Genomic DNA, 24,725 nt, shown 5'->3' with positions numbered 1-24,725 from the left:
AAACTGCATCAAAACAGACTCTACTGTAAGTCTCTTATTTACTCTGAAGTTCAGTGTAATTCCGTTACTCACCTAACACTCTTCCCGAGGATGTGTTTGTAGAAGCTGCGTGTGAAGTAGCACTCCAGAAGTCTGTTGTCGTAGACAGCCTTGGCCACCACCCGCCCCACAAATTTGAAGTAGCTGAGATGGTTTGGATTGCAGTGAGAGGAGGGGTTGATTGTGTAGGTGACCCGGTCTCCTGGTGATGTGCGGAATAGCGCGTACATGGGGTTAAACATCTCTCTGGAGATAATCATGTACCACTCTCTTAACAGGCCACCAGCATCTTGCCCCTCCTCTCCTTCAAACACTATGTACCTGAAGAGCACAGGGAGAGACAGTGTGAGTGACAAGTACTCAAAATAAGTATGGAGGCATAAAGAAGCAACATTAGCAGTTTGTATTAGTCATTTTTCTTGGTTTAAAAAAAAAGTGCTTATCCATTAACTGTAATTGTTTTGTTTGTTTTTATTGTTCAAATGTTTGCTGAAGTCATTGAGTGCGTTTACATGCACTTAATAATATGAGTCAGGCAGTAATCGGATTTCTGCTTTGCAACCAGCCAATAAACTCACAGAAGACGACGAGACATAAACATAACATAAAACTCAAACTTCGTGCCATGGCTTTAAAAAAAAAACATCGTGCTACTTTAACTGAAAATATGAACACATCATTTAGAACATGAAGAATATTTAAATCCTTTATTTCATGTTTGGTTTTGCTGCCATTTTGTGTCATCGTTGCTTGCTTATATCTGTTACCACTGTGTTCTTGTGCACGCGCAGACTGAGAAATCTGATAGAAATCCGAGTACGAGTATACACGCACTGAGAAATCTGATTACTGAGCTAAAATCCAGCCCTCTTTATCGGATTTCTTAATCGGATTTCTAGATTGGTGTATGGTTTTTACACGACCATTTAAATAATCGGATAGCGGCAGAAATCTGATTATGATTGGATTACTGAGTGCATTTAAGCACACCCATTGTGTGCATCTGTTTGTGTACATATTAACACAAAACACACTCTTAGATTTCATGTGGATTTTGGCTTGCAGCTTGTAGCAGTGTATTTATGTGTCTGTCACTCACAGTCTGTTCTTCATATCCTCTGGGCTCTTGCGGTGCAGTTCTCTGTACGAATCTTCGAAGACGTGGTCTCTCCTCACATGAACAGCCATATCCTCCTTCCTCAGACCCTCGTCCAGGCGTTCCAGCTCCTGACGGAAATACCTGACAGACAGAAATACCAGTCAGCTCTCAGCCCAGCACACACACCCTCAGCACACTGGACAGAAAAAGCACTGCAATCTATCCTCCTAACAAGCACAAAGATAGCAAAAACTAAAGAACAGAATCTGAGTAAAAATAAGTGTAAAACAGGAGCAATAGGTAAAGCTCAAACAAAAGAGTATGTGGCAGTTAAGCCTTACTTGCGCTTGACATCAAAGTCGAGAATGCGGATGTAGTCCACAAGGACAGCGAAGGGGCCATCTGCCAGGTGAGTGGTGGACTGGCGCAGGATCTGGTTTAGCACTGTTCTGTGAGTCTCTGTTTCAGACGGAGGGAGATAAGAGAGCATATATGCAGTGTTCATTCTAACATTGTAAAAAAATTCTGAGAGTCCTGTGGCGTGTGTTTTGAACCCACCAGCAAAGCGCAGAAACTTCTGTGTGTCTGGAGGCAGGTTGGAAGAGATGTGCATGGAGGAAGGCTCTCGGGAGAAGAAGGGGTCCAAGGAGGAGGGGGTGGCGGGGGTGAGGGGGGCAGGAGACAGTGGAGGCGGCTCATCCTTGATGTGCGACAGCTGACTCTCTCGAGTGTCCCGCACTGGGGGCTTACTCTCTCGCTCGGTGGCATGCACCAGAAAGAAGGCCTCCACCGCAGGCTGGAGAACTTTAAAAACACACAAAACAAATGTAAATTCAATTGTACGTTAATCACTTAGTCAACGGAATATCGACTGTAATACACAATTACCCAGAACAGCATGTTGGTCATGTGACTCCTCCAGCTCTTTGAGACACTCCCCTAGCATGTCCCATAGTTCGTCCAATAAGAGCTGCTCGCTCAGCAGTGGCAACTCAGGCAGTCTTTCCTCCTGCTCCTGCTGAGTGCTGCTCTCCTCACCTGAACACACAGAAACATTTCTGTCAATTCTCTTTAAGGCTTCATAAACCAACAATCACCATTTAAAGGTCTTAATAACTGAAATGCTAGTTTTTATATGGAATAGCACTATAAAGCTCATCAGAACAAATGGGCATTGCTCATATACTGCCTAAGGGCTATTCTCCCACAACAGCAACATTCTGTTGTTGGCAGCTGGACTAGTACCGCTCCAGAGTAGTAATAACCAGAGACCATGAATTAGAGAGAACATTCCAAAACAGTGTAAATGAGGGGAGAACGTTCTAGAGACTCTCACACAAGTATGGCACAACAGCCCAGCATTTGGGTTTGTTAGGGAATGCTGGGCTGTTGTGCCATACTTATGTGGGGGTCTCTAGAACATTCTCGGCTAATTTATGCTCTGGCCTTAAGCCTAGCATTGCGGTACAGTGGAAGCTCACCAATAGGAGCCTGGTCCTGCTCCAGAGGAGAGGGCTGGTCCACGTCCATAGGAGAGTCATCTCTCTGCGCTGCTGGAGGCTCTGCCACAGAATGTCCTTCCGACTGAACCAGGAGAGTAAAAGGAGACAAGGTAAGATTTCACACCAACATCTGCAAAAAAGTCTTTGTGTAACGAGGGAATGACTGAAGTTTTTTTTCCTTCAAATGACGGAGAGCATCTTCAAAGTACAATGAAGAGAGAGCACCATGCATTACAAACAAAGGCAAGTATCGGAGAAGAGCTGGGAGGGGAGCTGAAGCACTGAGCAAAACAGCCACATTCAAATTCATAACACTGAGCCATACCATGTGCACAAACAACAGTGTGTCAATTTTAAATGCAGAACAATGCAGTGAATCAGTGCTGAAACCACATGGAACACAGTGGTGGTTGTGATACAAAAGAAGCGTAAGTATGTGCAGGTGGCCAATTTGGAAAACAGTGTCAAATAAGTACAGTGGAAATGTAAGAAATATTAGTCTGGGTGGCTCACACCATCATTGAGATTAACCACAAAGCACATGATCACTGGTGCGTATAGTTATTAACAGTATTACATAAAAGCAACAAATGTGTAACAGTTACGGTTTGTAAACAAGGTCAGTTCTTAAAAACTTGTATACTCAGTTTTGAACCATTCACCGCATGGTCATGACTATGGCACATTAAGTCAGTAATACAAGTAGTCTGTGCAAGTGTGTGTGGGCACTGGTCAGTAATATAAGTAGCAGTCTGCTTGCTGTCAGTGCAGCCCATGCTAACCGTGGCAGAGCTGGCTGGACCGGCGGGGGGGTTGTTGGTTGCAGCAGCGCTTGGGGCAAGACCAGCTGCTGCAGACGATCCGGCAGCAACAGCAGCAGCAGCAGCGGCGGCGGCAGCGGCGGAAGAGGAGGAGGACGAAGAGGGTGGGGGAGCCTGCTGAAGCCGGCGAGCCCGTTGTCCCTCTCTCACCATCTGAATGATGGCATCTGCTTCAGCCTCCAGCTGGCGAACAGCAGCCTGAATACTGCTCGCAGAGCCCAGACTGGTGGAGCCTACAGCAGCAGAGCAGAGAGAGAGTACAAAAGTTCAGATCACCACTGTACACCAGATTAAGCACTTACAGGAACGGTCACACGTAAAATCTAACATATGTATTCCTGATGTCCAAAATTTGCTTCAGTGTTCCATCAGATGGACAAGATCAACGTAGTTAAAAAGTATTGACAAACGTCACCCAAAATTTTTTCACCTAAATCATAAAGATGATTACAATTTTATGCTGATTTGATTAGCAATATCGATAACAGTTGTAATATTAATAAAATTCTACAGATACTCATCCCTAACTTTTCACTCACTCAGTCTTCCTGTCTGCTTAGCCTTTTTGTTGGCACGACGTGTGTCCTCCCTCAGCTGGATGATGACCTGCAACACTCGCAGGAAGAACTTCTGCGTGGAGGTCTTGGAGGTGAGAGAGCTCATGCAAGGCAGCTGGAGTTCTCGGCCACCCAGAGTACGCTTCTGAGCTGCCACAATCACCACACTTTCTGAGCCGTCAAACCTGCAGGGAAAGGAAGACCGTCAGTAACACAGAACTGACTGATACATGGTGAACACTACAACGTGGCTACTTTTATCAAGTAAAGGAAAATATTGTTTTGTTCCACAAAGTAGAGGAACAATCAGCGATGCTCACCTGCTGGTCATCGTGCCCTTGAGGCGAGCGGTGAGGGAGGGGTCCTCATGAGCGGCTTCTGGAGACTGGGCATCTGCCCGTGCTCTCCGCTGCTGCTCCAGGTTATACTCCCGCAACTCCGCCAGTAAAGTGCCTATAAAGCCACACACACACACACACACACACACACACACACACACACACACACACACACACACACCCAACAAACAAACAAACAACAAACATGAGATAACAGGTAACAGAAAAAATAAATATGGAAACAAAATTACATGTAAAAATTCCATTGAAAAGTAGTGATTTGCTGACCAATTTGTTTGCAGAGCGTGTAGCCGAGGTGGCGGGCCCCGCTGAGCAGCAGTCTGAGCACAGTGTCCCGGGTCTGGCTGTCCCCTCTGGACAACTGCAGAAGTATGTTAGCCGCGTCCTCCAAGCCCTCCTCTGAACATGAGTGGGATGTCAGCACCTGGTGGAGAACACACACACACACACACACACACACACACACACACACAAAACAAAGGGTCTCCTAATCACCTTGTAGTTGCTGGGTCAGAGGGATCTGGCAAACCAGACACAACGATTATGTATGTGCATGTGTAAAATGTTACACACCTCTACAGAGAGCTGCAGCTGTTTTTCTGTTAGTCCAGTGGAGGCCAACTTGGTATCACTGTCTGTGCTGCTCACTGCTGCCTTCTGTTTGCCTGCATCAGTAACACGGTTGCATTCATTATGCATTACCTTGGTTATCACATCACATTTCATAATACGTATTATGAGCACCTACATCAAAATAATGTTTTGAGCAATTAAACACAATGCCTGTATAAATAACATACAAAAGATGCAGTGCTGCACTCACTTCAGGCTTTCCAGAGCATGTTCAGTGTCAGTATTAAGTCATTTATAAAATACATCAAGACTACAAACTTTCAGCTCCCTACCAGCAGTGGTGCCTGTAGCTACAGTAGACGTGGTGGTGGCTGCAGCAGTAGCAGCGGAGACTGGCTGAGATTGTGCCACGACTGTCCCAACAGCTGTGCTCTGGGTACCTGCTGTACCCCCTGCCCCAGCAGTGGCCTGGGCAGTGGGGGCTGCAGGGACAGCAGTGGGGGCCTGAGGCACAGGGTGGCCAGCTGGCACCTCTGTAGCCTTGTTGTCAGGCAGGGCGATGGAGATGAGAGAGAGTAGTCGCAGGAGCTTTTCGGTAAGCAGGGAGCTGCGACGGATCACTGGGTGCGACAGCATGTTCATCAGCTGGCCTAACGGTGAGGCTTCTAGACTTAACTGGGCCCCCTCGCCCTCTGCAGATGCCCCCAGAGGCACAGTCTTCATGGAGGCCTTGCCTTTACGACTGACATTCATGTTGTCCAGCTTCACCAGTAGGTCCCAGAAATCAGTGGAGATGCCCAGGGACTGCGGGGTGACTGAACAGGAGCTGAGGGAGTTGTGGGTGGAGGAAGGGGTGCTGGGAGTGCCAGAGGGGTTGTTCTGGCTGGCACTGCCTGGCCTGCAGCTTCCTCCAGTTGCAGAAGCAGAGCTGCCACACAGGCGAGAGTCCAGCTCAGAGGAGGAAGATGACTGGGGGTCCTTACAGCGCTGTTGTGTGAAGTGGCTAGGGAACACCTACAGAGGAGGGATGGTGGTAAAATAAATAAATAAATAAATAAAAACAAACAAACAAACAAATTTCAATTACACCCACACCCCAGACATGAATTGAACATGAACTCTTTCCCCCAACTCAAACTTGGGATTCTTCCAAACAAATTCTAACGTTCCTTTAACAACCCCTTGCCCAAACAAGTTGTGATGTTGTGCAAAATGCAAATAAAAATGGAACGCAATGATGTGCAAACCACATAAACCCCATATTTAATTGAAAATATTACAAAGACATATAAAATTTTAAAAGTGAGAAATTTTTTTTTTAAAAAATAGATGCCCATTTTGAATTTGATGCCAGCAACTCGTTCCAAAAAAGTTGGGACAGGACACGTTTACCACTGTGTTGCCTCTTCTTTTAACACCACACTGTAAGCATTTGGGAACTGAGACGAACAATTGCTGCAGTTTTTAAAGTGAAATGTTTTTCCATTCTTGTTTGATGTAGGATTTCAGCTGCTCAACATTTCAAGGTCTCCTTTGTCGTATTTTTGTTTCATAATGCGGCAAATGTTTTCACTGGGTGACAAATCTGGACTGCAGGCAGGCCTGTTTAGCACCCTAATTAATTTACTGTAGAGCCATGCTGCTGTAATACAGGCAGAATGAGGTTTGGCATTATCTTGCTGAAATAAGCAAGGCCTTCTCTGAAAAAGAAGTCTGGATGACAGCATATGTTGCCCCAAAAACTGTATCCAGCATTCAGCATTAATGATGCCTTCAACATGTGCACTAATGCACCCCTGTACCATCATGGATGCTGGCTTTTGAACTGTCCACTGTTAACAAGCCGTGTGGTGTTCAGCCCAGAGGACGTGATTCCAAAAAGAATTTCCAAAGTTGATTCGTCGGACCACAGGACAGTTTTCCACTTTGCCTCAGTCTATTTTAAATGAGCTCGGGCTCAGAGAAGGCAGTAGTATTTCTGGATACTGTTTATATATGGTTTCTTCTTTGAATGGTAGAGTTTTAACTCACATTCATGAATGCAGCAACAATCTGTGTTCACAGACAATGGTTTTCAAAGTGTTTCTGAGCCAAAGTAGTGTGCAATGAAAATCAGTCATATTTGTTTTTAATGCAGTGCTGCCTAACGGCCTGATGATCACGGCTAACCAACACTGGTTTTCGGCCTTGTCCTTTGCATACAGAGATTTCTCAGAATTTTTAATCTTTTAATTATATTTTGTACTGGGAAACATTGTTCTTTCGCACTATTTGCCTGCACAATCTTTTACAGAATAGTAAGGCCCTCCTCATCTTTACTTCTGAAAGTAAATATCCAGTCATGTTACTGACCTGTTGCCACAGGGTGTTCCCCCAGCATTACACAACTTTACCAGTCTTTTGTTGCCCCTGTCCCAACTTTTTCGAAATGTGTTGGTGGCATCAAATTCAAAAATGGGCATATACTTTTCAGAAAACAATAATTTCTCAGTTTCAACATCTGATATGTTATCTTTGTACTATTTTCAATTAAATGCAGGGTTTGAATGATTTGCATATTACAGCATTCTGTTTTTATTTCCATTTTGCACAGCGTCCGTTTAAAAAAACGGAGTTGTAAAATTTCTGGGTTTTTTTTCTTTCCTGCAAATATAAGCACATCTCTTCAGAAAAATTAATTTAGTCATAAAACAAAAGCTAGCCAATATCATCATCATCATCATCACCACTATGACTAGTGCTAGTACTACTACTATTACTACAATAACCTACGTATTATTAATGGTTTATTTAAATAATGTAACTGTTATGCTTTTGTCTGTTTAACTTATAGTAATCTAAGTTCAATCACACTCAGATTTCCATCTGAGGGAAAAAAAAAAAAATGTCCCATGAAACTGAAACCATATTGTCTCTATTCTTCACTGTAGCGTACTGTGTATAAAGCATTACATAGTGCTTTTAAAAAAGTAAATGACGTATGAACATTCAGACAAATGTTGATACAACACGTCATTCACACTGCAATAATCTGTCATAGAACAATAATGGAATATAGTGACTAGTTATTGCAATCTAACCTTGGCCAGCTGAATGAGGGTATCCAGTACGTGACGACAGACGACAGGGGCAGCTTGCGGGTGGATGTGAACCGTAGATCCTCCACCTGAGCAGCCAACTCCTCCAGCTCCTGACACTCCACTACCGAGGCCTGCCGAGCCCATGGCACCACCTGTTGAGTGCCTGTCTGCATGTTTGCGGCCTGATGCCCGCTGGATCTGGAAAATGTTGGTCCTACAGCCCAGTGCCGCATCCATGGACACAGAGAGCCATGAGAGCTGGCTGGAGCTGCGAGATTCCACTCTATTCAGAAGCTCAAGGGAGGAGGAGGATGAGGAAGAGGCCATGGAGGCCTGTGAAGAAGAGGAGGAGCTCTTGCTTCCGCCGGATGACCCTTGGCCCTGTGCACGCTTGCCTCTTGCCTCATCTAGCCGGGCCGTCTCCAGGCAGAGCTCGCTCTCGCTGCTGCGCTGGAGGATGGAAAGCAGGCTGCGGATCACCCAGCCACGTGTCTGTGAATGGTAGCACAGGTTCCGCAGCACACGATGTAGTCTGCTGGTGTTCAGCTTAGGTTCGTCCACAAACAGCAGCACCAGGAGACAAGACAGTGCCTCATGGTCCAAGAGGAGACGTCCTCTAAGCCGCAAGAGGGAGTCCACATTGGAGCTGGAGGGGCTACACATACAACACCCAAAAATTAGGGATAGTTAAGCTGCTGGGATAGGCAAGATGACTAACTTCTTGACAAAGGCTGAACATTTTTGAACCATTGAACCATTTTTGCAATTATAAAATGTTAAATAATATTAAAACAACAACAAACAACATTTCTATGAAACAGATATCTATATCTTGTGAAGACGTTTGTGAGCTGCTAGAATATAAGGTAACTGCAAAAACTGCTTGGCTTATCTGATTTATCTTAAATCTCTGATTTAACGTACTACCACTTGACCAACAGAACAAGAACTGAGTTCAAAATTTGCACTGTACAGACTTGTCAAATTTTGTTTGCAATATTTGTACATGTTTGGATCTTAACACCTAACATTAGGCATGATATTTAGTGCTTGTCTTCTGACAGTCTTTGGACTTCTATGTTGTCAAAAACCTATTCACAAATTATGTATGGCATGATGTATATACTTTAATATGCTTTATTATCCAAGCTACGTCTTATTGGAATACTCGAGAAATAAACAAATAGTAAAAGGTGGTTAAAAAACGCCCACCCTCATTCATACCAACTCATCCAAAACCACTTTGTTCCAACTATCTTTTCTAAACACTGACCGGCTGTGGTTGGCGCTGCCCCCCATTTGGAAGGTTCCTCCTCTTTGCACAGCCAAGCGTGAGTACTGCACACCTCGGTTGCCCCCCAGACGGCTAGTGAAGGCAGGAGAACGCAGAATTGCAGAGAGCGCAGAAGAGGAGCTGTGTCCAAAGAGTCGTTCGTGCATCAGCTGCCTCTGCCGGGCCTCCTGCTCTCTGCGCAGTGCTGCAGCTTCAGCCGCAATGTCCGGGGGCATTACTGCCAGCACGCTGTCTTCCATGTCTTCCAGAACAGAGCGCCGCAACTCAGATGGTAGCGTCTGGATGAAAGTGACAGGGTCCAGAGGCTGGTCTCCTTGAGGGGGCTGCTGGGATAGTTCTCGCCGCTGCTGCTCGGCTCGCTGCTGAGCTAGCACCTGAGCAGACAAAAGGGGACTTTGCTCAGTCATAGATACATAACCCATCTTGGCCCTCAGCCAAGCTTCACGCATGTGAAGGGTATTCTAGACCAGGGCTGGGATCCACTGTGTTACATAATATCCTCAAAACAGAATGTCATTCTTAACAGGTTAATCTGTGCAGGATTTCTCACCTCCTCCTGAATGGCTGGTGGTAGTGCCGCCAGAAATTCAGGGCTGACCTCAGTGACCCCAGGGCCTCCCCCCAACACAGGAGCCGCTGCAGAGGACACTGTGGAGGTTACGGAGGGGCGAGAGGGGGGTCTGATCCCTAACTGGTTCTGCAGCACCTCCCGACGGATGTCCTCAGGCAAAGCAGCCAGGAAAGACGGATCTACACCTTCTGGCAGACTGATGCCTATAGGCACAGAGACAAATTAGAAATGTGTTAGAGAGAGAACGGATGCTGTAGTGGCAGAGTACGATTCATAATACAGCCGATGCTACCTGTTAGACACTCACCAGCAAGCGGGTCATCCTCCTCGTTGCTGGTGGATGGGAGTGGCTCCTCCTGGATAGCTTGAGACTGGCTGTCCGCACTATCACTCCGTGGCATGGTCTCACCAGGGGAGGACACAGAGGTGGACCTAAGAGCGTCAGAAGGTGCCAGACTCATCTCAGCAAGACATAACGGTTGCAAAACTAACAATTTAAACTGAAGCAAATAACTTCACCACCTAAACCTAGTCAAAAAATGAACATAACATTTTAAAACCTCAACAAAGCAAAAACAACATTTTCAGTAGCTGCTCCTTCTTCTCAATTTTAAACATGCCATTTCTACCAAAGTTTAAATCCAGAATGTGTCCACAATGGTTTCATTTTAACCAACTGAGATTCTGAAGTAAAAAAATGTGTTGGGGAAAGTACCTTGCACATGGTTTTGGTAGCATGTCACTCAGGACAAACAGCAAAAAAACAGACTAAAATAGCCACATGCTCACATTTGACAGGTCAGAAACACAAGTGTGGCTGATATTACAAGCCTATTTAAAGTGTAGACAATCGCTTTATTTTCTAAAAAACGTGTCTGGTTGCTGCACATTTTGCACAACAGCAGAGTAAACAGAACATAAAAATAGACATTTTCAGATGTTTTAGGATTTCTTTTTTATATCTATTTTAATTTTTTCTATTTGATTTTTTTTTTTTTAGGATCCATGGGAACCCTGATATAGGACTCTCACCCTGTATCTGCATCTGTCTGCCTATCAGTGAGGCCACTGTCACCACTTCCTGATAGCTCTTGAGACATGTGATTAGGCTGTGCTGAGTTAGGGGCAGGTTCCTCCTGTGTTGCAGAGGCAGGGCTACTGGTATCCATAGGTGACCCCTCTAGTTGTGACACACCCACTGGCACAGGCTCAGAACTCTCTGCTATATCTGGGCTGAGAGAGGCTGAGAAAGAGGACCAGAGAGTGTTCAATAAAGAGACACTTAAGACATGCAGAACAGGTACACACTAAAGCATATTACAAAAATAATACATGCAGTAGTTGCATGTAGAATGCAGTGGGATATAAATGTATGTCCTCGTAAAGCACTATGGAGATGTCCGTAATGGACTAACGATTAAAGTTAAAACTATTAAGACTATTAAGCCTAACAATAAAAGTTTTAAAGGAAAATCCACACGATTTCCAACTTGACCACAAAGTAAAATGTTTTCATAGTTTTTAAAAGTTAATCTACCTTCCCTGACTGCATCCAATGCTCCTCCTCCTCCTCCTCTCTCACCAATAGTGGGGGCAGGAGACATTTCCATCTGGGAGGCTTCCGCTTCACAATTCGGCCGATCGGGTGCTGAGAGCTGAGGTACAGCCCCTGCCAGCGTTGCAAGTGAATCAGCATGTGAGTCAGCCAGCAGCAGCTCTGCAATTGGCTGATGCACTTGCTGATTGATTGCTGTCTCCAGTGAGACAAGGGCCTGCTCATGTGGGGCAGTGGGGGTAACCTCTCCTGAAGGGGGTGCTGTGAGAAAGCCCTCAGAGGCACGGGGAGGGTCAAGACAGGAAGACACGCCAACCTGGGCCTGCTCTCCTTCTGCTTATAGAAACAAAACAACATAAGAGTGTAACATTCAGAGATGAGATTTTATTCACATGCAATGATAACTTTTATATTTGATAAATGGCAAACATATAGATTGTGGCTCAAGGGCTGCAATGTGGAAGGCAGTAAGTTGTATAGTTATCTCCTTCGAGGGCCACACTATCCTGATCCCCAACAACAACACAACTTACTACCTCACCACAGCACAGCCATTACCTGTCCCTACTGGTTTAAACAGCCAGGCATGAGATTAATCAAAGAATACACAATCAACAGCAGTAATACAGGTCGAGTATAAAAATCAGCCAGAGACAACAATTTAAAATGCAATATACTTATATTTATCTCTTGCATAGTTGTAAGTCTTGTCTAGCACAAATTAAAAAGAAATCGAAAAAAATCTTTCTCCAGGGGAAGTCATCCTGCTGTCATGCGGCTGCCGTGGGAAAGACAGTAGACTGTATAGTTATCTCCCAGATCTGGTGTGATCCTAAAACTATACAAACTACTACCTCAGCCCACAGCACGCAATAGAACACTCTCCAGGCACGCAGATCCATCATATCATCACTTCAAAGTTGCAAGTAGGCTAAATCAGTGGTGTTTCAGGCAGAAAAGACTTCGTGAGGTCAAAAGAACAGAAGAGTAAACAAGACACGGTATAAAACAGGAACAGTTTAGTGGGGAAACCTCATTTACATACATGAGCAGAAAAAGAAGAGTAACTGCAGTACCTGCTGAGTTATCTCCACCTCCGTTGACAGTTCCTATTGCAGTGCCCTGCCGGAGACAAAGAGAGCAAAATGTAATTCAGCCAGCCTCAAGTTGTAATGTTCATTACATGAGAGCACAGGAGTGTCTGGGCCTGGGCGTCATCCATCTACTTTAACACTGTAGACCATACTCTGTCTGTCCCTATAAGAGCCCGTCTACCTCTCAGCCCACACCGCCCTCTTTTGTCCCCCTCAGTCTCCATACCTGCAGCGTCTGCTCCCTGTTCTCCTCTCCAGCAGAAGTGCTTCTCTCATTCTGCTTGGCCTCTTCCTCCTCCGCAAGTTGCCTCCTTCTCTTCTCCCTGCGCTCCTCCAGCTCCTCATCACGCAGGCTCTCCAAGTGCTGCAAAATGGGCACCTTAACCACTGACACACATAAAAAGTGTCAAGTTAGATACTGTTTGAGATAGACAGATACTGTAATGAGAGAGATACAGCATACAAACTGTTTCACAAATCATAGCAAAAATATTTTCTTTCATTGCTGCAACTAAAACAGCATCTGAAGGTCTGGTTGGAAGCCCTACCTGCAACACAATCATGCATGCTCTCTGCATCCAAAACTTTACACTCATCTGTCCATCTAGTTAAGGCTGTAGGAATACTTGAAAGGGTGCCTGCAAACAAAAAGAAAAACGGGAAAAAAGTGAGACATTTATGTTCCGTCTTGAAGAGATGCAGCATTTTAAGTCCACAGCAGATGCTCTCCTGCTCCGACTCACCAGCCTGACCTCCACTGCTGCTCTGCTCGTGGAAGAAGTCATCCAGAAGCTCATCGTCAGAGCGAGCTATAATGTGCACATCTTCATTGCCAACGAGGAGCCGGGCACGGCCACGAGACTGTAATGGTAGGGAGCTGGACAGCTGCAGGATGTCTGCTGCTGCACTGGGGCCTAGTAGCCTGAGCAGAAACAACCAAAGACTTATTCAGAACTATTTCAGAAGAATATATTTCATATATATACACACACACACACACACACACACACATACATACATACATACACTATATATATATATATATATATATATATATATATATATATATATATATATATATATATATACACATACACACACACACACACGTGTGTGTGTATAAAAATCTTTTTTTTGGTTTACATTTGCCCTTCCTTCAAATCCAGCAAATCACACCACACAGTGTTGCTAATAAAGAAAACTCCTGTGCTCAACAACAACAACAACAACAACAACAACAACAGTTTTACTGTCCAGGTCCAACTGTCACATCACACACAACAAGGAGAGCTGCCCTACCTCTGAAGAATGAGTGGGGGGTTGGGCTGGCGGTTGCCTGGGTAGTGCACATGGATGGTGTGGCCAGTGTTAGCTGTAAGCTGGCGGAGTGTGCGCTGGCTGCGGCCCATGCCCTGAGCCAGCCGGCTGCTGGTGCTGGCTCCTCCCAGGGTGAGAGAACCGTGGTCAGCGTGTCGCACCATTAGAGGGTGGGAGCTAGGGATGTTTCCTGGAGAGGGAGGGATGTCAGCTGAAAGAACACAGTGAGAACAGGCACATTACAAAACATTTTTTTAAGGGCCCAATTCCCACAATGGGCAACCAATAACAAAAATTTACTAACAATGGCTTATAAATTTTTATCATCATATTGATGAATATACTTACCAGAATTTGAGAACATATTGTCAAATTCTATAATGAGGTCCTCATCTCTATCAAATCTCTCAAATCGTATGTGTGGGGCAGCATTAATATCAGGGAAATCCTCATCCAATTCCATCTCTGAGCCCTCATCATCATCATCCTCATCCCCCTCTTCATCATCCTAAATATAAGCAAGAGAAGAGATTTGGAGCAAGCAAAACAAACAAAAATCAACAAATACAACAACAAAAGAAATGATACAACTTCACCATGTTTAACACGTCAATTTCTTACCTGATCTTCTTCCTCCTCTTCCTCCTCTTCCTCTTCCTCGTCCTGGCTGTCTTCGTCCTCGTTACTGCCACTGGAATCCTCCTCTTGAGTGTGCTCCTCATCCTCTGGCTCCAGGATGTTCATAGAATCTAAACGGAGGAAGACATACAGAAATGAGCAATTGTTGGAACTGCCAAATTCTGGTGCCACTACATCCAAACTGTGAGCACAATCTGAGTATAACAATCATGTATATACATCAAAGAAGTCACTGAGGTGAATCAGTGTTAAAAATCTGTCCAACCTTCTCTGTTGGCCTGCAAAGTGGAAGCTTGACTCATGTTGGAAGGAGCTTCATCCATTAACACATCCTCTTGAGATTCATCTTCTCCTGAACGTCCAACTGTGGAGAAAGCAAACACCCATTTAGCAATAGCTACGCATCTACACTGGTTAGTCTGATCCACCCTCTCTCTTCTGGGGAGCTTACCGATGATGGTACTATTGACTGTTCCAGCATCTCTTTCTAAAAGTTCATCTATCAAATCCACCAACTCATTCTCCACCTACAAAAATGAACAATAAACCATGCTGTGAGCCAAACAGCAGTAGGTATCTCACTGTAACAAGCAGAATGAATTTTTATCAGCAGCTGCCATAAGATCTGGTCTAAGGCTACATAATAAAACATTGTTACCTGCATAGCCTGTGTGCTGAGCACCTCTGGCTGGCCAGCAATGACCACTGTGTCCCCTTCCGCCTCTCCATCCATCAGATCACCATCTGTGCCCTGGCCCCGGTGACGATTCTCAACAGGCTCTGCCTCACCTGCCTCTCCTGAGACAGACAATGCAAGTCATTACACACTCTTCTTTCACCCCTAGCAGCCCTAAACCCCTGCTTTCCTTTAAAGCTACAGAGCAACAGTTATACTTTGTTGATTCCTAACAACAAAAATTTCTAGATGTTAACCTGGTCATACAGCTGCAATATAAGCCAGCAGAAGTGCTACCTTGGTCCTGTGTGTTACTGTTGCTGTCCCTGGGGGTGCCCACAGTGTCATGTTCGGTCTTGTTCTTGCTAGACCCTCCTTTCCCCCCGAACAAGCTGCTGGGCTGGTTGACAATCCGTGACAGTGTCTCTAGAGGCTTAAGTGCAGCATTTACAGTGTTCGCCATGTTGGGACTGCAAGAAAGTCATGTAAACAACTGTCTAAGTGGAATAAACAAAAAAGGATGCATCTAAACCAGCATCAGAGTGTGCAAGCAAAGAAGAATGTACAGTATCCATATACATTCAATGAATGAGACAGTACCTTGACAAGTCAAGACTGTGGGGCACACGGGCAAGATCATTGACAAGGCCTTTCTTCAGGAAGAGACGGATGATGTTGTTCATGCCATTGTGCTGTGTCTTGGCAGTGGCTGTACTGTAGAAGCTGGAGGTGGAGGGGCATGACTCCATAATGGTGCTGATGATGCACATTACTGCCTGCAACCTAGAAGTGAAAAAGCAAGTCAAGTTACAATAAAGAAAGAAAGCTAGAATCTAATGGAGTGCTTCAGAGAAGAAAGAAAGGAGAAAAAAGGCAAGACTCAAGTTTTATTTATATGCATTTACCGAGCATGCTTCTCTGCGCCCTCTGCCATAGCCAGTGCCCGGCTCAGAGCGGCCTTCACCTCATTGACCAGGGCCACCTGGGCATCAGTTCCAGTGCCAGCAGCTGCCAGGCTGGCCAGGAAGAGGCGTGCCAGAGCAGGGGTGTCCTTGTCTTCTGAGTTCTGGGTGTGGGGGAGCAGGTGATCCAACACAAAGGCTAGCACACTGCAGTCCTACACACACACACACACACACACAAAAACACAAAGTTTAATAAAAAAAAAAGGCACATAGAAATGAGAATAAACACAAATATATGCAGATATTAAAATGCGCATGTGTTTAATATGCAAGGAAACAATTCACATAACTCTGGCAGTAATCCAGAGGTGCCCCTAACTGGCCCACCTCCTTAATGAGCTCCGACTGTCCAGCTGTGTAGCTGTAGGAGGCGATGAGTGTGGCGATGCCCACATAAGAGCGCACTAGCTCCGCCAGCAGCCGCAGGATAGTGGATGTTGGCATCAGGGGCTTGCTGGCCTTGGCCTTAGCTGCCCGGCTCTCCTCTGAGGAGGCCCCCCTTTCACCTTCTTGCTCCTTCTTCTCTTCCCGCATCTCCTCAGGGGTTGAGGCTAGAGAAGAGAGTGGGAAAAATGAGAAAGAGCGCAAGGAGACAAAAAAAACAAAAATGAGAGTTTTAAGGTTTGAGTCTGACACAGAGGGCAAGTATATTAAAATATTTTACTATTTTAGAGTATTATTTTGTGCATGTGTGGGAGGATGAAGTTCTCACCCTCGCCTTGAGGTGTTCCTGACTGGGAAGACTCTGCAACAGCACCATCTGCAGCAAACACCTGAGTCTGAGGAAACAGCATTTTCATTTAAAAGATGGTCAACAACAGCAGAATTTTTTGTATTCTGAGGTCACAGCATAATCCCTTAATCCATATGCAATAAATCAACGTTCAGAACGGTAAACCACATGTTCTGAATCCTCTAAATTTCCTGTGCTACCATATAAACTCACATTTATGTGGAAGGCAGACTGCGAGTCAAAGTCGCTTCCTTGGCGTGTGAGTCTGTACTGTTGGTAGACATCATCCCCAACATCCTGCAGGATCTGACACAGATCCTGACTGCCAGGCACTGCCACCAGACGCTCCTCTCCCCTCTCTGCTGCGCGCAGGCATGCACACAGAAGAGAAAGGACAGAAAGGGAAGACAAAGAGACAAAAATAAAGAAAAACCGTTAATCACAAATTCTGTCAGCATCCCAAAAGAAACCCTCCTCATATGACTAGGCATCCATGATCTTACCTTCCTCAGGAGCATGGTAAGCTGCTAGGGCATTCAGCATGTCATATATGACCTCTTTAATGGTGTCTGGGATAGGTGGCAGCGGAGACAGCTTCAGAGGCGTAGTCTTCACCAACTGCACTGCATTTGGACCCTTGATTCTGAAGTTCTCAAACTCATCATCGGAAGCTAGAGGATGGATTATATGAAAATATATAAAATATTCTCCTAAATTGTTTCCCTTATGAGAGGAAAAATAAATAAATAAATAAAATGATCCAATACCTGTTCCAGCACCTCTTGGGGCTGGCAGGGCGATCCGGACGCAGCTGTTGGCAGTTTCTGTAAAGCACTCAGGATTACGACAGGCCGCTGGGCCCAGCACACGCAGAATGTAGTTGATCTCACGTGAGCCCAGACTACCTGACACCACACCTGAAGTTGTACTACCTGCCCCACTGGTAACCGCAGACCGCACCACCTGATACAGAAAGAATACAAAGCGGTAAAAAATAAATAAGAGACAGCTCAGTTTTTGTCAATAGTGACACTAATGAAAAGCAGAATCGCATAACTAGAGGGAAAAAAAAAAAATTCGCAAATTATATATCTCAAATGGGCAAATGAGCCAGGCACCTTCTCCATGGTATGGCGCAGCGTGGCTGGGTCCTCAATGATGTGGCGGAAGAGCAGAGTGATGAGTGGTGTAAAGCCATTGAAGCCAGAACTCTGCGTGAGGCCCAGGATCATGCGTGTGCTCTTGAGCTCGGCGAACATCATGGCATAGTGGTGTGCGCGTGTAAGGCGCAGGCACAGACGCAACGTGGCGTGCAGCGTGTCCGGGTCCACAGGGACACTGATCATGCTAACGCATGCACGGATCAGAACTGTAGTCATTTCCTCCGACAGGCCCTGCACTACAATGCCACCAGAGCCAGAGGACGAGTCCTGAGAAGCAGCAGAGAGGGTGGGGGCAGATGAGGAAGACTCCTTCTGGTCTGCCTCTTCTTTAGGGGGAGCCATCTCCACAGTAACAGATGCAGTGTCTGTGAGGAAAATGGAAGAGATTTGTTTTTGCTTACTTCACCATGACTGCGGGTGGAAAAGAAGTTAAGTAATAAATAACCCTAAAGCTTCAACAGCAAAAACTGAGCTTTGTTATGAGAGGTAAAAAAGGCAGAAGTGTAGTGCTCGTCTTCACCTGTGTCAGTCTGGGTCTCCTCAGTCTTGGCTCTCTGCTCCCCTTCCTCTCGCTCAGTCTCAGCTGCGCTGCCGGATTTGGTGGGCTTGGGCGTGCGTGGCACTCTCTGCACAGTCAACATCACAGGCCTCCTGTTCCCAGTCTCCTCATTCACCTGTATGACACAGGGGGCAAAAAGAGAAAGGCAGAGGACATTAGCTTTAAAATCAGGAAAGGATGGAAGGCAACAACACTTATAGGAGCTGACAATGACTGCATTCATGTTTCATACTGTGATGACTATAAATGTAAAGTGTTTCAGAGCTGAGCAGGCTTCATAAAATGTTTGTTTACAGAGATCACACAGATTTACTAATCTTTAAGCAATGCCCACCAGGGGTTGCAAACACACACACATCCACTCTGTAAATGTTTCAGCAGCAGGCACAAACTGAAGATGAAAATTTTGGTAACAGGCCTAAAGGCAAATCAGCTCCGTTAATATCCCCAATATCTGATCTATGGTTACCTGCACCATGGTGTTGAACTGTACAGTGTATCTCCTCCGCCCTGCAGTGAAGCGGACGCTGGTCTCTCCTGCCCTCCAGGCAGAGTCTATTGTGCTGTTATTACTAGCACTGTAGCTGCACCAGCGGCCCGAACGGTCATCAAACCAGCGCCAATTATTCCCATTAGGCTGCAGGTACTGATGAGGGTGAAAAAAAAAAACATTTCAACGTAAATTTACAATGTTAACGCCATTTAAATACTTTGAAATCAACTGCCATTTTGTTCGTACAAACCTTGTTCATTTGGGCTCTTCGTTTGGAGGAGACAGCCATTTTCTCATAAAAGTCAATGAGCAGGAGCACTGGAGTGATCCATCTACACAAAGAAGAAAATGGTAAAATTCCATCTAGTCAATATTCACATACTGAAATAAAACTAAAGAGGAAAACAACATGTGTAGTTATTGCTTCTTTAGCTATAAAGGCCTGAGCTGGCAGTATGTCTCTTTCTCTGTGACCAGTCTTTGCCACAGGCACATTGCGGCTGGCACTCACTTGGGTGTTTGAATGTCTTTCTGCTCCTTGGCAGCTTGCAGACAAGGCTGAACCACCTCCAGAAGCTTAATCAGCACAGTCAGAACACCACTGCTCTCCACAATCCGCGCACACGATAGCTTCAGCTCCTGCAACACGCACAATAAAAAAAAATTAAAAAAAAGTTTGATGCAGTGCACCCGAACAGTGGGAGGTAACGTGTATGTATTTATGTGACTGTGTGAGACCGCAGCATGAATGTTTATAGTGAAACATAGTGAGCTCTTGTCCATTCTGCCAGATGCTTATTTAGACTAGGCAATAGGATGGGGGGGGTATTGATCCTTAGATGCATCGCGATGCGGATGTGGACGATTCTGAATCGATTCACAAGTGTCAAAAATTGATTTTTTACATTTTTAATTGATAAAGTAATGCTGATGGATCGCAAAAGACGGAACTTGGAATTGCGAAAGTGCAGCGCCCGGACAGTCTGTGGCGGCACATAACGAAAGTACAAATGGATGAGCAAGAAAACCGACTGGCATCCTCTGCATTCAAAGCTAGGTTACGTCAGGAGTCGACAACCCAAATAGTAAGAAGAGCGATTTTGTCCTTTTAACTAAAAACAAACCACCGTGGAAGTCACAACATTCAGTGTCCAATATGTCTCAGTATGTGCTAATGTACTAGTACAGGCTAAAAAATATAAAGATTCACTTTGCTCTGCTTTAAGCTTCAGCTATAGCCGCTTTCCTCCCCATCATCGGCAGGAAACTTTTCCTCAAAAGTTGGACAGTTTCTTGTGAAATGTCTCTCAGCGTTCAACTATTATTTTACGAGGCTGAAGTCAGCTTCTTATTTGAATTTACCCGTTCCTCCTCAAATTCTGCCTGAGGTGCCAGGATGTAAATGCGGCACCATTTAAGGTGGAACGGAGAAAACCGAAAGAGAAGCTGACTTCAGCTGCACAACTTTTTAGCGTTTAACAGTTTCTCATTGCGGATTTTATGCATCAGGAAACCAACTGCAGTGCACATAAATGCAAATCAATACATTCGTCTCCAAATGCTCGTCTTAAATCTTTCTCCTTGCCTTTTTGTTAGCTACTAGCTAGGCGAGACTGTCTGCGTTGCTAGCTACGTGACCTGCAGTCAGCATGCCATCCTTCACGGTTATAGAGGGGGGGGGGTCTTTTCTTAGATGCATCGCGATGAGGACATGGACGATTCTGTATCGATTCAAAAAATGTCAACGATTTTCTTAATTTTAATTAATAACGTAATGTTGACGGAACGCAAAAAGCGGAACTTTGCAAAGTGTGGAAGTGCAGCGCCCGGACAGTCTGAGTGCAGGGGTCAACAACCCAAATGTCATTTTGTCTTTTCAACAAAAATCAAACCACCTTGGGAGCCACAACATTTTGACTCCATTTTACCATCTTGGCTGTACATATGTCTCAGTACGAGCTAACGTAATACAGACAAAAACGCAGACTTAGTGTGCTCTGCTTTAAGCTTTAGCTCAGCTGTAGCTGCTTTTCTTGCATCACCCGCAGGAAACTTTTCCACAAAAGTAGAATAGTTTCTTGTAAAAATGTCTCTCAATGTTCTACTTCTTACGAGGCTGAAGTCAGTTTCTCATTCTCCAGCTTCTCGTTCAAATTTTCCCATTCCACCTTAAATGGTGCCTGAGGCACCAGAACGGACCTGCTGCACCATTTAAGGTGGAACGGGAAATTTCGAAACAAGATCCTGGAGAATGAGAAATCATACTGCATGTTTCCACCCATTTTCCGTCCGGTTGTACTTGCCGCCAACCAAAGGACCATCGAGCAAGCGATGTCAAAGCTTTCACCCAAATTGGAAGCGAACTACAAACTCTATCGCAACTTTTATTGCCGAGGGTTCGCGTCCGTTATCAGTCAATGAGACCCAGGGCTTTTGTGCTATGTTGTACACATTGGAGCCGAGATACAGCGGCCCGTCTAGAAGTTATTTTACTGCCACAGCGACCCCCGACCCCCACTCTCTACAAGACTAAAACTGAAGTTATGGAATCACTAAAGAAAATGGGTAGAATAGCTGTAATCTGTATCCATTGCCACAGAATTTTTTTTTTTCACAGTAACTGCGCATTTTATCACAGATGAGTGGCAGCCTGCGTCTCATGCACTCCAAACAAGAGCAGTGAATGAGAGCCTTACAGTTGACTTGCCACATCGTTTCCATTTGTTTTATTAATAAAAGATATTGGAAGTAAATTTACTATGGATAATTACAAATATTTTGCTTTGAACTACCAAGTCGTCACACAGTGAGAAAAAAGAAAAAGAAAAAAGTTGCATCAAGATGCATCGATATTCATTTTATAATTGCATCGCAGCCCTCTGAATCGTAATCGAATCGAATCGAATCATGAGGTGCCTAGACATTCCCACCCCTACTACGGATGCCTAGAATATGCAGCAATACATACCTCAAACAGCAAAGTCAATAGCAGAATGCGGGTAGCCAAGGTGGAGGCCTGGGGCAGGGTCACCATCTGCCTCGTCCACTCAGACACAGTTTTAGTGTCACTTGTTGTAAGTGGCACGGCAGCTTTTATCAGCACATCAGCAGCATCCCACACCTACAACATATACATACAGGACATGAGAACATAGTCCAACTCACACAAGAAAGCAATGTCTATAATTATTAACTACAGCCTACATCAGTACACCAAGGGAGCATTATGTGTTTCAGTAAACGCTCCTTTTAAAGTTGATGCAAAAATTTCCTGTTTTTGCTTTTACTAATTTACAATTACTCATTTTCGTTAATAATGAAATTTCAGAATGCTGTTGCATTTTTTTACATGTAAATAAAACCATGGTCGAACAGCTAAAAATGCATAGATTTTCATTCAGTTTGTGTCACAAAACTAGATTAAAGATAGAGAGGGGAACAACAACTCACCTGGTTCACAACCTGGCGGAGGATTAGGTCTCGGTACTCAGGGCCATTTCTCTTGATAGCGGTCATGAGCAGGTCACAGAGGCGGTAAACTGTGTCAGGCAACTCATCTAGCAGATGGAAGCAACCTGGCAGCATGGTGTCAGTGAAGGCATGGAGCTCGGCATTGTCCAGGGGTTCAGCCTCCAGAAAACGCTCCAAACAGCGAGCCTCCTCTTCTTCGGCTCTCTCTCGCGCTCTTCTCTCCTCCTCCTCACGCCTGCGTGCAGCCTCCTGATAACACAAAAACAAAGCAACAGGATTACCCATGAGACAAGACTGCATTTCTCCTAACAGCCATAAAATTGTTGACACAGGTTACATATCACTATGAAATGTGTGTTCATGTGTGTTTCTGAGGCATGTGCACCCGTTATATTATAGAATGTAGACCCCAATTGTAAAATATGTAACAACTATCTAAAAAAAACCTATTTGGAATCTAGAATGTTAAATAAACAAGTATAGCTCAGTTTTAGTGTGTATGCACACATGCATGTCTGTATGTCTATCTGCCCACCTCAGGAGAGTCTGAGCGTTGCTCCATGCTGACTTCTTGACCCAGAGACATGGCGATGGCCCTCATCATCTGGTCCTCTTCAGACATGGTGAATTCCTACAGTGACACAACCCACAGTGACTAATTTTAACCTTACATGCATGTGTATATGTACCTATGCTTGTCTGTGTGAAACAACTGCAAACTATTAGTAAAACTGTGTGATGGTGTCTTACCCTAACAGCAGCACTGAGGAGTGGTGGTGGGTGGGTAAGCAGGTACTCTGTGGCCTGCTCCATGGTGGTGGTGTTGAGCAATGCCTCCATGGCATGTTCTCTGGAGAAGCCCATGTCCATTAGCTGGACAGAGGACAGACAGTCAGAACTTTGAGAAATATCCTACACTAGCTAAGGCTTTGCTCACACAGCAGGTAAAAGTGGCCCAAATCTGATTTTTTCATATATGACACAGACGTGTCATCGGTGTGGCAGTGTCAACAGCAAAAACTTTGAATTGAAAGCATTGAATCTGACATTTTTAATTCCGATTTGAGACTCTTTCACATGTGGGAGTCTGAACAGCCAGATCAGAATTCATGCGATTTTTGCGTCAATACTACTCAACATTCATCATAATTCCACGCTGCTGAGACATAAAACATCTGGGGAGATATTTCTGTACAAAAAATTAGAAGAAACTTACAAAACCCTCCATGTTTGAAGAGATTCCAAAAAAAAAAACGGCTGAACGTGGCCATAGGGAACGAGGCTGCAGCGTCAAAGAACGGTTAAAAATCTGAAAGCTTTCTGAAAGTTCAAAGAACCTGAGGACACAAACCAAAGAAGTGACCGCGTCCTTTTGACGGCGAGCTCGAACACATTCTGGGTGATGAGCCTAGCTGTCAGTCGATGAAGCTGGCCTAGATGAAGCTGAAAGCTCGAGAGCAACTGGTGTTCTTGCATAGTTATGATTGTTTACCTCTGGAGGAGCGGTCCACATGAAGTATTGTTCTTTTGCGCATGCAGGTCAGTTTAGAAATGTGATCTGTTCAGACTGATGTCGCATACAGGTCACATGTAAAAGATATTGTAAGCAGCCGAATAAAAAAACAAAACAAAAAAAAAAATTCAGATTTGGGCCTCTTTGCCTGCTGTATAAACGCAGCCTAAAAGAACTGTATCCCAAATGATAACTACTAAGCACAAAAGGAACCTATATGATCCTTACCTGTGTGAGCTGAGCCTGGTTGACTTGAGGTTCCCTACGGGGTGTGGCGTTGCTCCCTTCCTCTGCTGAGCCACCAGCTGTGCTGGCACTGCCTGCTCCTGCCCCGGCAGCACCCTCTCCCACTGCTCCACCAGTTCCTGGGTCGGCACTGGCCGCAGCAGTCCCAGAAGTGCCACCATCCTCATCAGAGCGAGATGAGCCTTCCCTCTCCTTGGCCAGTCGCTCCTGGATGATTGGCTCACCACGCAGGATGTGGCAAAGGATGGCAAGCATGGACTCTGCCATGCGTCCACCGTAGACCTTCAGAGGCTTACGGTTCCACAGGTTGCGGATACAGTTAAATGCAGCCTGAGTGTAAAAAAACAGTTAAACAATAAACAGCAAGTTATAATACTAACTGTCCTGTGTATTGCCATTATGTGTG

General features: G+C 45.0%; 1 protein-coding gene across 10 annotated transcripts in view; it reads right to left on the bottom strand.

The window, feature by feature from the left end:
• Nucleotides 1–24,725, bottom strand: part of huwe1 (HECT, UBA and WWE domain containing E3 ubiquitin protein ligase 1) — a 45,122-nt gene that overhangs the window by 3,760 nt on the left and 16,637 nt on the right. For 4 of the 10 annotated variants that reach the window (XM_036591928.1, XM_036591929.1, XM_036591935.1 and 1 more), the window contains exons 32-77: nt 24,302–24,649; nt 23,311–23,433; nt 23,096–23,191; nt 22,540–22,809; nt 22,058–22,210; nt 19,601–19,728; nt 19,340–19,421; nt 19,066–19,242; nt 18,558–18,711; nt 17,993–18,402; nt 17,642–17,837; nt 17,378–17,545; nt 17,088–17,236; nt 16,854–16,920; nt 16,469–16,692; nt 16,082–16,293; nt 15,777–15,959; nt 15,474–15,646; nt 15,159–15,298; nt 14,952–15,027; nt 14,766–14,864; nt 14,483–14,610; nt 14,210–14,369; nt 13,844–14,072; nt 13,288–13,466; nt 13,093–13,182; nt 12,771–12,931; nt 12,527–12,572; nt 11,433–11,786; nt 10,928–11,138; nt 10,203–10,327; nt 9,875–10,098; nt 9,304–9,698; nt 8,031–8,685; nt 5,283–5,964; nt 4,951–5,042; nt 4,645–4,801; nt 4,339–4,471; nt 4,001–4,203; nt 3,423–3,694; nt 2,620–2,722; nt 2,027–2,176; nt 1,697–1,942; nt 1,480–1,597; nt 1,139–1,279; nt 73–360 (exon numbers count right to left, since the gene is read on the bottom strand). In XM_036591928.1, the coding sequence (XP_036447821.1) occupies nt 73–360; nt 1,139–1,279; nt 1,480–1,597; nt 1,697–1,942; nt 2,027–2,176; nt 2,620–2,722; nt 3,423–3,694; nt 4,001–4,203; nt 4,339–4,471; nt 4,645–4,801; nt 4,951–5,042; nt 5,283–5,964; nt 8,031–8,685; nt 9,304–9,698; nt 9,875–10,098; nt 10,203–10,327; nt 10,928–11,138; nt 11,433–11,786; nt 12,527–12,572; nt 12,771–12,931; nt 13,093–13,182; nt 13,288–13,466; nt 13,844–14,072; nt 14,210–14,369; nt 14,483–14,610; nt 14,766–14,864; nt 14,952–15,027; nt 15,159–15,298; nt 15,474–15,646; nt 15,777–15,959; nt 16,082–16,293; nt 16,469–16,692; nt 16,854–16,920; nt 17,088–17,236; nt 17,378–17,545; nt 17,642–17,837; nt 17,993–18,402; nt 18,558–18,711; nt 19,066–19,242; nt 19,340–19,421; nt 19,601–19,728; nt 22,058–22,210; nt 22,540–22,809; nt 23,096–23,191; nt 23,311–23,433; nt 24,302–24,649 (9,170 nt within the window). The remainder of the gene's footprint in view (nt 1–72; nt 361–1,138; nt 1,280–1,479; nt 1,598–1,696; nt 1,943–2,026; nt 2,177–2,619; nt 2,723–3,422; nt 3,695–4,000; nt 4,204–4,338; nt 4,472–4,644; nt 4,802–4,950; nt 5,043–5,282; nt 5,965–8,030; nt 8,686–9,303; nt 9,699–9,874; nt 10,099–10,202; nt 10,328–10,927; nt 11,139–11,432; nt 11,787–12,526; nt 12,573–12,770; nt 12,932–13,092; nt 13,183–13,287; nt 13,467–13,843; nt 14,073–14,209; nt 14,370–14,482; nt 14,611–14,765; nt 14,865–14,951; nt 15,028–15,158; nt 15,299–15,473; nt 15,647–15,776; nt 15,960–16,081; nt 16,294–16,468; nt 16,693–16,853; nt 16,921–17,087; nt 17,237–17,377; nt 17,546–17,641; nt 17,838–17,992; nt 18,403–18,557; nt 18,712–19,065; nt 19,243–19,339; nt 19,422–19,600; nt 19,729–22,057; nt 22,211–22,539; nt 22,810–23,095; nt 23,192–23,310; nt 23,434–24,301; nt 24,650–24,725) is intronic. The other 6 variants (XM_036591938.1, XM_036591936.1, XM_036591932.1 and 3 more) reach the window with 6 other exon arrangements.

The sequence above is a fragment of the Colossoma macropomum genome, unplaced genomic scaffold, assembly GCF_904425465.1.
Source record: "Colossoma macropomum unplaced genomic scaffold, Colossoma_macropomum, whole genome shotgun sequence".
Classification (NCBI taxonomy): Eukaryota; Metazoa; Chordata; class Actinopteri; order Characiformes; family Serrasalmidae; genus Colossoma; species Colossoma macropomum.
This window is presented reverse-complemented; position numbering and strand designations above follow the sequence as displayed.